An 11,696-nucleotide genomic window follows, 5' to 3' on the forward strand; every position below is an offset into this window, starting at 1 on the left:
TTGTAAGTGCATCACTGTATCTAAACACAGGATCAATGGTAGCATTGTTAATTCATTAAAGGTTATAAATATCAAAACAACCACTCAAAGCTTGTAGCTACAGCAATATATTTAACATTTCAGATAATGGTTAACTTGAACATGTATGGTGTACATCAAAAAATACAATCTTGAGACAAGAAAATCTGAAAAGTTAAAAAACACCCTTTGTTATCATGTCTGCACACACCAACTTAAAGTGCCCGTACTATGCTTTCATGTTTCCATTAACCTTCAGTCTGACACATTTAGTGCATGTAAACCTACCTTCTGTTCTGTGACTTATCTTATGTAACACATAAGCATAATACCCGCCCGATGGTTAGTTTAATTTAAAAAAGGTGCCTGAATTACATCCACAATCCACCATAATTTCCTGGGAATCACAAAAAACTTTCCTGGTACAATACTACAACAATGGTTATCATAATGCAAGTATCCTCTGCAATACTTCACATCTGTGGAACTGTAGAAAAATAATCCTAGAAAGGCATTAAAAAGTATGAGTTATGTATTTAAGCACTGTGGTGTCAATAATAATACATGTATTATTCTTATTTTTATTATTACTGGCACATTGTGCTTCAAGCCTTCATTCCAGATTCAGTGGTGATTCAAACAAAATTCAGTCAAAAAACAAGAAACAGATGGACACAAAAATGAAAAGAATTAAGATTTATAATCTTTTTGTAAACCTATAGTTATTAAAATCATTACAGTAAGATTTACATTTTAATGCCAATTCATTATATTTAGCTCCCCGTGAATTTCTTACCTATGATATATACTGTGTTATTAATATTTTGTCCCACCTTGTCATGTTCAAACTAAAACAGCTGTTGTTTTGTTTTGCTTCTTTTTAAAATAGCAAATTCCCAATCAATATTTTCTCTTCACGGCTAAAATCTTGCTAACAGCAACACTGTGTGACGAAATGTGATGACCATTCACATAAGTTGGAGCTATTGTTTAATATTTATATTTACAGATAAAAATAGTCATTCAGAAAAAGTCAGATGCTGCAATATATTTTGAATATAGCTTAAGCTTTCCATAACCATTGTGGGTTATGTACATTAGGCAACTTTGCTTTGCTTTGATCATTCTAACAAACCAATCAGAGCAAAGTGTTTTTCTCCGGAGTGGGCTTTAAACAGGGCAATAGTTATTGGAATGAAAAGGCCGTGTACACACTCAACATTAAAGTATGTAAACTTATTCTAGTAGACTCTGAAAACAAGTATAACATGAGCACTTTAAAAACATCTTATGCTATCTGACCTACAATATCATGACACACTTACAATATAGTGACAGATGCCTTGTGTTCATTAATATTTTTACACTGAAGCTGTTCATGCGTGTCAGTAAATGAGGAGTGCACAGAAAACAATAGATTAGTTCATCACTTTTCACAGCATCACCACAAATTAGATTCTCGGCAAAGGAGCCGACAATGAGACACGTTGTAGTACAAGCGACACACCGCTGAACTGTTGTTGTGGGGCCGGTGGTGGAGTCTGAATGGAATAAGTGACACAGCTGAGTAAATACAACTCGTGGACAAATTTCTTCACAGGACGTCTCCATGAGTGAAGTCTTGGTCAGTCAACCAACAGTCTTCCCTGATTCTCTGTGGCTGGTGTGTTGACCACAGTGTGAACATACCGCGGAGAGGTTAGGCCAAAACAAACTGCCAGTTTGTGAGGAGGATCTTAATACCTCTGATTACGGAGACGACAGACGTCGCCGGGTTAAACTTTAAAGTATTTGCGTCTCCTTTCTTACATTTGTCTCTGAAGACGTAAATACAGCCATTACAACTGGCCACCTTCCACAGTGACGGGACACAGCTCCACACTTCGGGGAAGCGCAGGCGTGTGAAGCTCTCGAGCAGTGGGTTGTAACACACCAATGAGTCTCCTTCTCCTACGATAAAAATCACGTCCATGTGGACTGCTGCGTGCATGCAGCCGGCGAACGGCAGCATGTAAGGTTTGATCTGGCACTTTTGGGAGGAGGTGTCGAAGCACTGAATGAGGCGAGAAGGCTTTGTGAAAAAATCCATGTCGTTCTCCTCCCCTCCCAGCAGGTAGATGGTGCCTCCCAGGTTGACGCCAGCAGCCCCCGACACTGCAGTGTCCAGCTGGTTGGTCTCTGTCCACATGTTGTCCTTCACTGTGTAGTAGATGACGGCATTAGAGAGCGTGTCCTGCAGCGTTTTACCTCCCAGTGAGTAGATGGCATCCTCAGTGGAGACGGACACCATAGTGTGGTGGAGGCGGTCTCTGGGAAGTGGTGCGCAACGCTCCCAGTCCATCGTGTGCATGTTGCACTTCCACATGCGCCGCGGGATAGAACCCCCCACCACATATAGGTCCCCTCCATGTTTGCAGGCTGCGGTGATCTGATGACATAAACTGTTCTGGCCGCTCACACTGATCGCATCATCCTCATCGCAGTGCAGTGACACGGCCAGAGAGTGAGTTCTCGTCTCCTCCTTGCCAATCAGGTAAATATGGACATTCTCACCAATTTCCTGAAGACGAAGAAAAGGAAACATCAGCAATGTAAATGTTTTTTTAAAATATTTTACAGCTCCATATGAGAGAAAATTACCTTAAGATTTTCTTGAAGGATGCAAGAAAACTCCTCTCTCTCAACTTTATTGTGATTTATCCATGACTCGATGGCCACTGTTGGATTCTGAGAACTTGGAACGCCATCTGAACACAAACACAAGGCATGTTTGAAACTAGATCAGAAGATGTGGGTTTTTTTCCTGTTAAAGGATCATAAAAATGTTTTCTCCGTTAAGATTGTAAAAATTTAAAAAGGCCTTTTTTTGAAGAATATCTAGATTTAGCGTTGTTTTGTTGTTGTTGTTTTCAGATTAGTTCAGGCACAGTGTTCATTATTCACACATCCTACTTTCAGGATTTAAATAAATATTAATGCATCAATTGTTGAACTCAAAGCCAATAATAATACCCTTGTTTAAAATAATAATTAGCAATGCAACATTAAAATCCTAAATGTATTTTAATAAATATGTAAAAACAATTGCTAGTCTGGTGACAGAGAAGCAAAATGTTATACCTTTGATGATATCTAGTAGCAGACAGAGGGGCAGATTTAGAAACTCTTCAGTCTGGTGCAGCTGGGCCAGGTGGATTTTAGCACAGTGCTTCGCTGCAGTATACAGCTCCTGATCACTGTGTCTGTCTGCAAGCCACATCACCTAGATGAAAAAGGAATTACTTGTATTGCAGCACCATTGCCAAGAAGCAAGGACTATGAGAACAGGTGTTACAAAAACAATAATTCACCTGCAAGCAGTTCTTGACCTCCACTGTTCGGGAGAGGAAGCGCGAGCATTCTTCAAACAGAGCAGTCAGCTGGTACATGTCCGCCATCTCATAGGTGTCCTGCAGCTCCTCCACCCTCAGTTTAATGGTACCATGGTAGATGTAGTCAATCAGCAGCTGGAAGACGGTAGCGCTGACATCCTTAAGCTCGATAATGCGGTTGTGCGACTCTTTGAGATTGGAGGTGAACATGGAGCGGAAAAAGCTGCTCTGCGCAGAGAGCACCAGGCGGTGCAGGTGAAACTCTTTGCCGTCAACGGTGATGGTGACATCAGCAAACAAGCCGTCCTCCAGGCAGAGATCCATAATACTCTTCACCACTCGGCTCGAGTGGGAGCGGTCCGTGAACGTGTACCCCAGGAAGTAGTTTTCCTCGCCCACAGATCCCCCAACACTGAGGCCACCCTCCTCACTGGACTCCATCTTTTCTGCTCGCCTGTGAAAAAGTAACAAACACTGATCGACATGTTTATACTCAGATGTCAGTATATTTTCAGCATATCTAGTTAATAATAACATGCCAATTTTCCAATAAAACCTGTCTCCAATGAGATGATATGGTTCAAATTTCAGTGAATGTAACTAACTAGCCTATTCGCATAAGTATATGTGAATAGGCAATGAGTCACTTTTGGAGTATAAACTAAAAACAGATGATAAAGAAAACTCTCGAACTCTTTAAAATTAATGACTATTTGAATTATTATAACAACATAAATGTAAACCATTCTAACACGGTTAAGTATGTAACTCTGAATAGCTGTCCTATACATCCTTAAAACTTAAAACAGAAAGTCTTTCAGAGCGTTTACACATAACCTTGCCATTTATTTTAAGTTGCTGCCACATGCTTTGTAAATTTTATTCGTTGGCCGATTAAGTGTCATTCACAAATGTTTCTAAATTGTCGCCAACATCAGGAATTTAGCGAGTTAATTCACAAATAAACAACTCAGTGAGTGCAGATACCATGCTAGCTGCTCAAAACTCTGTCAAGATGCCATTAAATGTAACGATAAAACCCTGCAGTTACATTATATTTACTACGTTAATCGTGTTAGCTGTGCTGCGTTCACGGATAGGATTAGCTAGCATTAGCACTAAAGCAGTTAGCAGACTACAATCCTCTGGAGCACAAATTCCACCGTAAAATTATGTCGACTGTGTTATTACTAGGGCTGTGAATGTGGAAAAAAATAAAAATAAAAACGCAAGGCTTTAAATGTGAGTAACAAACAAATACGGTTACCTTTATCTCCACTACTCTATCATTCAGAAGGAGCTAAACTGTTCACCGGAAGTAAATAAACTTTTTCAGAACGCAAATATGACACATTCACCGGCACCAATGGGTGCTACTGCATCCCTGTGGTTAAGCTGTGTTACTGCGGTTTCTTCAACTTGCAGTCAAGTGTGTGCCACAGCCCCCTGCTGGGCCCTAAGGATACTACACGTGGGGCGCGACAACTCACTTAACATACAAAAAATTAAAACCAAAAAAATACAAAAAAATCATCCTAATTAAATGTTTACGTCAAAACGAATCCCCAAAGCCACATGGTTTACACACCTGTTTATCTATCTAATCTGCCAATCACATACAGCAACTCATGCCATGCACTCTAGCATGTCGACGTACTCTCTCTCTCTCTCGCTCTCTCTCACAGCTATGACACTTAGGATGGTATGTACATCTGTGTGTTGTCTTGGTATGGGTGGCATGCTTCTTGAATAATATTGTGGCGAGCTCAGAAAAGGAGGAGACGGAGGTGTCGTTTGGTCTTGCTTCCGTGAGCTAGCCAGGGAGCACAGCCGTTTATTAACAATTCTAGAAAACTCTGCCGCTAGCTAATGCTCAGCGCAGCCACAGCACAGCGAAAAAACAACAACACAGGGCGCCCTCTGACCCCGGAAGGACACACCGTCGCAGCGAGAGGGCGTCACCTGTCACTTTGGCAACATAAACAAAATATAACTGTACAAACAGAACCCCGAACAGCCCTGACCCTCTACAATATTTTCGGAGTTTGCCAGTTTCGTCTTGCCTTTTATGTTCTTCTTCTTCCTCCTTCCATCGCAGCAGATCTGCCTCCATCTCAGCCCATCCCTAGCATCCTGTCACACCAACCATCTGCATGCCCTCACTACATCCATGAATCTTCTCTGTGGTCTTTATCTTTTCCTCCTGCCATATTCAACATCCTTTGTGCAATATATAGACTATCCCTCATCCGCATGCATTCAAACCATCTCAGCCTTGCTAACCACCAGTATTGAAACTCAACTACCTTAACTGCCTTTTCTCTTTGCAGCTTCATTGGAACAGGAGTCTCCCTGTCATTCACATACGTGTATTCTGTGTTGCTTATACTGACAGCAACATTTGATCATGCATAATTTAAAAAAAAATAGCAAGGGACACGTGTTCCATCGAGCTGCACTTATTAACAAAGAGGGTGAGCTCTGACAACTTGAATGAATGTCATCCATGCAGTGAATTCTTGCATAAAAGATTGTGAATCAGTGCAGGAATTCTGCTTACATGTGCAGAGCTGGCTGACTCACTGACAGGAAGTCCTGGTAGAGATAAGAAGTTTACACAAAAACACTAAAGTTTAGGAAGGAAAAAAATACGGACTCACCATTTTTCTTTCCTTGAATTATTTATGTTGAGAGTTGCCTCACCTTGAATCCACTTTACCTAATTTCATGTATTTATATTTTTTCTTGTTTTACATGAATATACTGTGCATTCACGTGCTTCCTATGTTTGATGTTCATGCTGGAAATCTGCTCAATAAAAGAACAACAGAATTAGTTGCCTCTCTGAGCTCTGCTCGCTGAAAGCTTTCCATCCGTTTCTGTCTGCTCTGCATCACTGCCAACTGGCTTTTGGTCTCTTTTTCCAAGGTGGAAAAATGCACGGTATTCAGTCTAAGCTGCGCCTGCCTGAAGTCACAAAAGAGTACTAGGAAGAGTAGAGGTGAGGAGATGAGGTGAGGAGTGTATTATCTGCCGATAACAATCAGAAGAAGAATGACCGCGAGCTCCCAACTGAAAATCTTCCTCCAGGTCCTTTTGTGGCTTTGCTTTGAGCAGGTGTTGCAGGGTGAGTAACAGAAGGTCCGCTGGCATGGCTGCGAAGAAAAGAGAGAAATTTGAATGTTGTCACTGAATACTGCGTGCAGTTGTGCAGTATGTATCAAAATGGATGAACAGATGTTTATTTGAACCCTGACAGTTTGTCACCACTGACTAATTTGATTACAGTGCAGCTAAACTTCAGTGTTTTCCTGTTTAGATGTGGCTGAAGGCTTAAGTCCAGCTCCTCAGAACACCGACCCACTAGTTTCCAATGCAAACCTGATCTATGAGGTACTTTTCTTTGCTTTACTTAAGGCTACACTTAGGCAAGCTAAATATTACAAATAACTGATGAACATTTGTCCCCCCCCTACTCGTGCAGCTTTTGCTGGGTGGGGTGGAGCTCGATCAGGACAACAACATCGTCCTGCTCGATGAGGAGATGGCGTCGATGAGGCAGGGGCGAGCTTTTCTGTCTCTGATCAATGACAATGTTCCCAGAAGTCTGAGCTCCATGGAGCAGATGGCAGATGCACTCGAGGGCCAGAGGAGCAGACCGATGATGGAGCGGCAGTTTGAAAATGTCGTGCTGAGCATGGTGTACACTGCGCATCAGGCTTGGCACGAGAAGAGGAAAGAGAGACAGGAAGCTTGGGGTGAAGTTCTCCTCAAGCTGGCAAACATCACGGTACACGAACTCCGAGGGAATCATCTCTTCAGATATTCTTAAAATAAAGTTGCATGCAATTAACCACTTGCCTTAAATGTTTCTGGATTTTGTATTAATAAGAAATATGTAATCAAAGAATGACTCAGCCATAAATGAAATGAGCATCTTTATTGTCATACAGTAAAAAAACAAAAAAAAAAAAAACACTGCTTTTGAACACATTTATATATATAAAGACTTTTTAAACATGCAGACAATCTCTGAACGTGGAGACTCAGTAACAATGAATAAACAGCATATGAAACACAGCTTTTTAAGACCTCGGCTGTTTTATAGTTCACTTCTTCCTCATCTGTGTTTGTTTTTGTTTAGTGCGGCCCTTCTTGGTTTTAGTCTCAGTTTCTTCCAGTGAAGCTAGCTTTTTCTTAAGCTTTGCATCCACAGCAGGACCCCTCCGGTTCCCACTGGAGTGTGGCTGACTCCTCCGCTGCCCTCTTAAAACTGAGTTCAATGGTCCTTCCTGCTGAACGTGGTGATCGCCCATCGGTGACTCGTTCTGGTCCCAGACCAGCACAGTTATACCTGGGGAGTGAGCAGGACAGCGCTTTAGTGGGAAGTAAATAAAAACCATGGCTGTTAATAATGTGCAGTACTTGTCCAAGTGCTCACCCATGCCAGATCCAATTGCGTCGCCCATTGGGTTGAATTTGTTGATCTGTAAAAACAGAAGCCGCGATCTTAAAATAATTAAAGTTCTAGTTCTTTATGTTTACAATGAAATGATGCTCACAGATTTGATCCCTGAAGCAGTGGGATCGTACAGCTGACACACGAGCTCTGCTGTGTTGGAGTCAAAGATGTCAATGGTCCTCAGGTCGGCCCCGCAGAAGCGATCGTCGGGGTAACGGCCGGCCACAATTAGATCATACATAGGGTGCCATGTGGCCTACAGCACAATTAAAGCAGAAAAATCTGTTGTCACCAATTATATGAAAATGTTAACATCTCTCCAACAAATTCTTATACCCTATATCGATGGCAAACGGCTGATTTAAATGAACTCTGCCGGTTCTTGCAAGAAGAGTGGTCAAATATCCAGCCAGAATACTAGTGCAGATGTGTGTATACTTTTGACTCTGTGTAAAAATCTATAATAAACTACTTGTGCACGCAATTCTTGTTTGTTAAAGACATTAAAGATGTATGTTGTACAATAATTCCAACGTGCAAAAAGAACAGTTTAAGCCCAAAGACAGGAACCAAACCTTGATGGGTGTGAGGTGCTGAAACTGCCTGTGCGGGTGCTGGATGATGTGCTGAGGCTTTGACCAATCAGAAGATGAGTAGACGCGGATCTCATCGTACTGATCTGTGGTGAGCAGCTTGGAGCAGTCCAAAGGGTTGAAATAGGCTGTGAGGAGATATGAAAATCTTTGTCAAGAGGTTTTGCAGATCTTTTAGGTTTAGAACTTAAAAATCTATCAAAGAAATGAATTAAAGACAATTAGAAAACGTTTTCTTTCTTTTTTAATTTTTTTTGAAGTAGTAAGCATGAGAGGTTTTTCCATGAGGAAGTGTTACCTGAGTTGACGGCTTTCTCGTGAGGCATTTCGTACAAGAAGCTTTTCTTGTCCTTCATATTCCTCAAGTCCCAGAGCTTTACCGTGTGGTCAACTGAGGCCGTCACCAGCAACCAGTCGCATCGGGAGTTGAACTCTGCGTGGGTCACTTTGGCTTTGTGCAATTTGTCACTGAAAATCTGAAACATTAAAACAGAGCAAATCAATTAACATTAAATTGCCACAGAGGAGATTCATGGATGTAACAAAGGAAGACTTGCACAGGAGAATGCAATCGATAGGAGTGATATGGAAGCAGATGATTGGCTTGGGCGACCCCTAAAGGGAAGGGCCGAAAGAAAAAGTGCTCTGTGTTAAATAAGAACTATAACTGATCCTTTAATTTATCAAAACCAGTGAAAGCCCTCATTAAGAAAGAGGCACACACCTTTTGGCCATCCAAACCCAGAAGTAAAAGCTGCCCCGCATTGTCTCCTGTCACGAGCATCTGTCGGCTTACAGACACGTCAACGCAGCAGTACCAAAAACTACGGAAGAAAAGAGCTACATGTAAGAATTTACAAAATAATGTTTTCCACAAATCATAGCTTTAATTGAAAATAGGATGTATTATACTACGTGACACTTCAACAAGAGATAACATTATATATGCACAATGCTCTCCGCTATCTATGTTTTCTCATTTACCTCTACTGATGTCTACCCATGCATATAGTCATGCTTTTTGAAATCTGCCATTTATTTTTTTTGTATTATAGCCCTGACAAATTACATTTCATAAAATAGGAAAAGAAATATGAAACCTTTTTAATGCTATTAAAAAAATGTGGCAGCAGGATTCCTACAGACACAGTAGAGGGAAATGAAAGAACTTTCCCTTTTTCATAATGCCGAGCATCAGTCTTCTTTAGGAGTTTCTCACCAAACATTGTGGTGATCGTGGCCGCAGTCTTGAGTTCTGGACAGAACAGTGGGTGCGCGGCCCTCAAAACTCTGTGCGGTCAGTGTGCCCTCGCCAGAGGCCACATAGACTCTAGAAAGGTCTGTGGGGCAAAACTTCATCCCTCCGATAAAGTCTCCTGCTCCGTTCTACACACACAAATACAAATGTAGGTCTGTCACCAGGCAGCAGTTATGACTACAACTACCACACAAACGTTCACACCAGCACCGGCCTTAAATCATGCTTTTTATTTGTTTTTGTTTTTTAATGTCTCTGTAAAGCACTTTGAATCACCTTGTTGTTGAATTGTGCTACATAAATAAACTTGCCTTGCCTTGATTACAACTTCCCTTGAGAGATCTCTGAACTCTCTGTAAGAAGACTGATGCTAGACTAACCCCTAACGCTTTTTGATTTTAGTGCACAGAAGAAAAACAAGTGGACACTCCAGTCTTACTTCAGTGTTTCTGTGCTGGCAAACACTGTTAGCGTTGTCCCACTGAAATCCCGAAGTGCTGTCGTACCCCCCATAGATGAGGTGAACAGCTGAGTGGGATTTAAGTGGTTAAACTTCATGTCTGTCACTGAGTCTCCAGCCCCCATCTAACCAGAGAGCCAACAACAGTGTTTCATTAAGTACAGCTACATCGCACCGCTCTGAAATGCACCACAGCCTGAAGATGCATCTGACCTCTGTTAAAATCAGTTTGCTGAATGTCTTTTTGATCAATCGAAAGAACAAATCAAAACCATTAAACAGGAACTAACCCCTTGAATAAAGGTCTTCTTGGCAGGCGCCTCAAAGTCCCACAGATAAATGTCTCCACCCTTGGACCCCACAGCCAGAGTAGTAGGATGTATCGGATGCCACTCAAGACAGGTGATCCTGCGGTTGAAGGGGCTGCTGCCACCGTGGAAATGATAGGATGACAGAGAGCGAACGAAAGGTTCCTGGAGACACTGGAGAGACAAAAGAGCTAGATTCACACCTGCACTGAATAAATCCAGTAAAAGGAAACGAGAGGTAACAGATGGACTATGACTTATGAACTTGTCCCTGGATTAGATTTTTTTTTTTTTTTAATTACTATTGGAACAGGTGTGAGTATTTTGAGCAGCATTGGGGCCAGCACCACATCAGGCTCTCTTACCTGTCTCATCTGTGAGTGCAAACTCTGGCCCAGAGTGCTCTTGTAGATATAGTGCAGTATGCTCCCGTCCCAACCTCTCTTCTGGACTCCTGCAGACTTGAGAGCAGTCGCTAGAAGACACACGAACCCATTCAAGTGTCACAAAGACAGTGCTGTCACTGGACTGAGGTGTTTTCAGAGCCTCATACCTGATTTTGATGTTTCGCCATTTGTTTTGTCTCGTAGTTTTCTGGAGAGAGTTGGACCGGAGACGCCCTCAGGTGTTTTCTTCACTTTATTCTTTGATCCAGCTGCAGCTGACTTCGTGGGCTTGCTTTTCATTTCTACCTTGTAAACACACAAAGCAACAGTTACTCGTCACAACGCGGACGATTGTGCACTTGTCTGCACTTCTAATGTTCATATTGCTGCTTACCTGTGATGTTTAGTGCTTTAACCCTGCAGTTTAACAGCAAGAACTTCTCTGTTTGCATAACACGACAGTACACGTGACTATGTGCTGAAAAATGTGTGTTTTGTAACTTGTGTCTGTTAAAGCTGGTGAACGGTGGGTGGCACTGTAGAGCCACCATGAAATCTCAGTGTGCACCATGTTTGGAGTTCAAACAACTCAAACTACAAAGTAAGGTAACGGCAACGAAATGCTCACAGAAGATTGCGAAGTAATTCATTGCTCAAATAAATAAAAATGTCACGTTATGTCAATGTCATGTTAAATTATTAAACTAAATAATTTTCATAAAATATTTAATAATTGTGTAAAACAAAGAAAGGATTTACATTTCGCTGGTGCAGACATCAAGGACTATTTATGAAGATGAAGAATGAAAGCGGCTGAAAGACGTTTGTACATTATATTTT

The 11,696-nt window shown here is 41.6% G+C and overlaps 3 protein-coding genes across 8 annotated transcripts; 1 reads left to right on the forward strand and 2 right to left on the reverse strand.

Moving 5' to 3' along the window:
- Positions 1-91: 91 nt before the first annotated feature.
- Positions 92-6,254, reverse strand: kbtbd4 (kelch repeat and BTB (POZ) domain containing 4). 4 transcript variants are annotated; one of them, XM_080874100.1, is made up of 5 exons: positions 6,050-6,254; positions 3,369-3,843; positions 3,139-3,280; positions 2,659-2,765; positions 92-2,578 (listed from the first exon to the last, which is right to left on the reverse strand). In XM_080874100.1, the coding sequence occupies exons 2-5, from the start codon at positions 3,828-3,830 to the stop codon at positions 1,718-1,720; spliced, it is 1,572 nt and encodes a 523-aa protein (XP_080730226.1). In that variant the 5' UTR covers positions 3,831-3,843; positions 6,050-6,254; the 3' UTR covers positions 92-1,717. The 4 variants fall into 4 exon arrangements, with proteins under 4 accessions (XP_080730226.1, XP_080730223.1, XP_080730225.1 ...); XM_080874097.1 differs by lacking the exon at positions 6,050-6,254 and adding an exon at positions 5,100-5,811; XM_080874099.1 differs by lacking the exon at positions 6,050-6,254 and adding an exon at positions 4,978-5,111.
- Positions 5,046-7,232, forward strand: LOC308391501 (protein FAM180A). The gene is made up of 4 exons (XM_080874103.1): positions 5,046-5,091; positions 6,318-6,516; positions 6,709-6,782; positions 6,874-7,232. Exons 2-4 carry the CDS (start codon positions 6,444-6,446, stop codon positions 7,219-7,221), a joined length of 495 nt encoding a protein of 164 aa, XP_080730229.1. The 5' UTR covers positions 5,046-5,091; positions 6,318-6,443; the 3' UTR covers positions 7,222-7,232.
- A 95-nt stretch (positions 7,233-7,327) lies between these two features.
- Positions 7,328-11,641, reverse strand: ddb2 (damage-specific DNA binding protein 2). 3 transcript variants are annotated; one of them, XM_080874095.1, is made up of 11 exons: positions 11,251-11,641; positions 11,024-11,158; positions 10,836-10,945; positions 10,453-10,644; positions 10,142-10,287; positions 9,169-9,268; positions 8,743-8,920; positions 8,427-8,572; positions 7,952-8,107; positions 7,831-7,876; positions 7,328-7,743 (listed from the first exon to the last, which is right to left on the reverse strand). In XM_080874095.1, the coding sequence occupies exons 1-11, from the start codon at positions 11,405-11,407 to the stop codon at positions 7,499-7,501; spliced, it is 1,611 nt and encodes a 536-aa protein (XP_080730221.1). In that variant the 5' UTR covers positions 11,408-11,641; the 3' UTR covers positions 7,328-7,498. The 3 variants fall into 3 exon arrangements, with proteins under 3 accessions (XP_080730221.1, XP_080730220.1, XP_080730222.1); XM_080874094.1 differs by lacking the exon at positions 10,142-10,287 and adding an exon at positions 9,664-9,830 and having other exon boundaries at positions 11,251-11,638; XM_080874096.1 differs by lacking the exon at positions 10,142-10,287 and adding an exon at positions 9,664-9,830 and having other exon boundaries at positions 11,024-11,162; positions 11,251-11,366.
- Positions 11,642-11,696: the final 55 nt, after the last annotated feature.

This window comes from Rhamphochromis sp. 'chilingali' (genome assembly GCF_963969265.1).
Source record: "Rhamphochromis sp. 'chilingali' genome assembly, chromosome: 2".
In the NCBI taxonomy this organism is placed as follows: Eukaryota; Metazoa; Chordata; class Actinopteri; order Cichliformes; family Cichlidae; genus Rhamphochromis; species Rhamphochromis sp. 'chilingali'.

Excerpts from the sequence above, each read along its gene's own strand:
- kbtbd4 (XM_080874097.1), bottom strand. Across the intron at positions 3,281-3,368 it reads AGGTCAAGAACTGCTTGCAG|GTGATGTGGCTTGCAGACAG; the intron begins GTGAATTATTGT and ends TTTTTCATCTAG. Across the intron at positions 2,766-3,138 it reads GCTACTAGATATCATCAAAG|ATGGCGTTCCAAGTTCTCAG; the intron begins GTATAACATTTT and ends GTTTGTGTTCAG.
- LOC308391501 (XM_080874103.1), top strand. The coding sequence starts at position 6,444 with ATGACCGCGAGCTCCCAACTGAAAATCTTCCTCCAGGTCCTTTTGTGG. Across the intron at positions 6,517-6,708 it reads CTTTGAGCAGGTGTTGCAGG|ATGTGGCTGAAGGCTTAAGT; the intron begins GTGAGTAACAGA and ends TTTCCTGTTTAG. Across the intron at positions 6,783-6,873 it reads ATGCAAACCTGATCTATGAG|CTTTTGCTGGGTGGGGTGGA; the intron begins GTACTTTTCTTT and ends CTACTCGTGCAG.
- ddb2 (XM_080874094.1), bottom strand. The coding sequence starts at position 11,407 with ATGGTGGCTCTACAGTGCCACCCACCGTTCACCAGCTTTAACAGACAC. Across the intron at positions 9,269-9,663 it reads CACGATCACCACAATGTTTG|TTTTTGGTACTGCTGCGTTG; the intron begins GTGAGAAACTCC and ends TTTCTTCCGTAG. Across the intron at positions 8,108-8,426 it reads AGCACCTCACACCCATCAAG|GCCACATGGCACCCTATGTA; the intron begins GTTTGGTTCCTG and ends ATTGTGCTGTAG.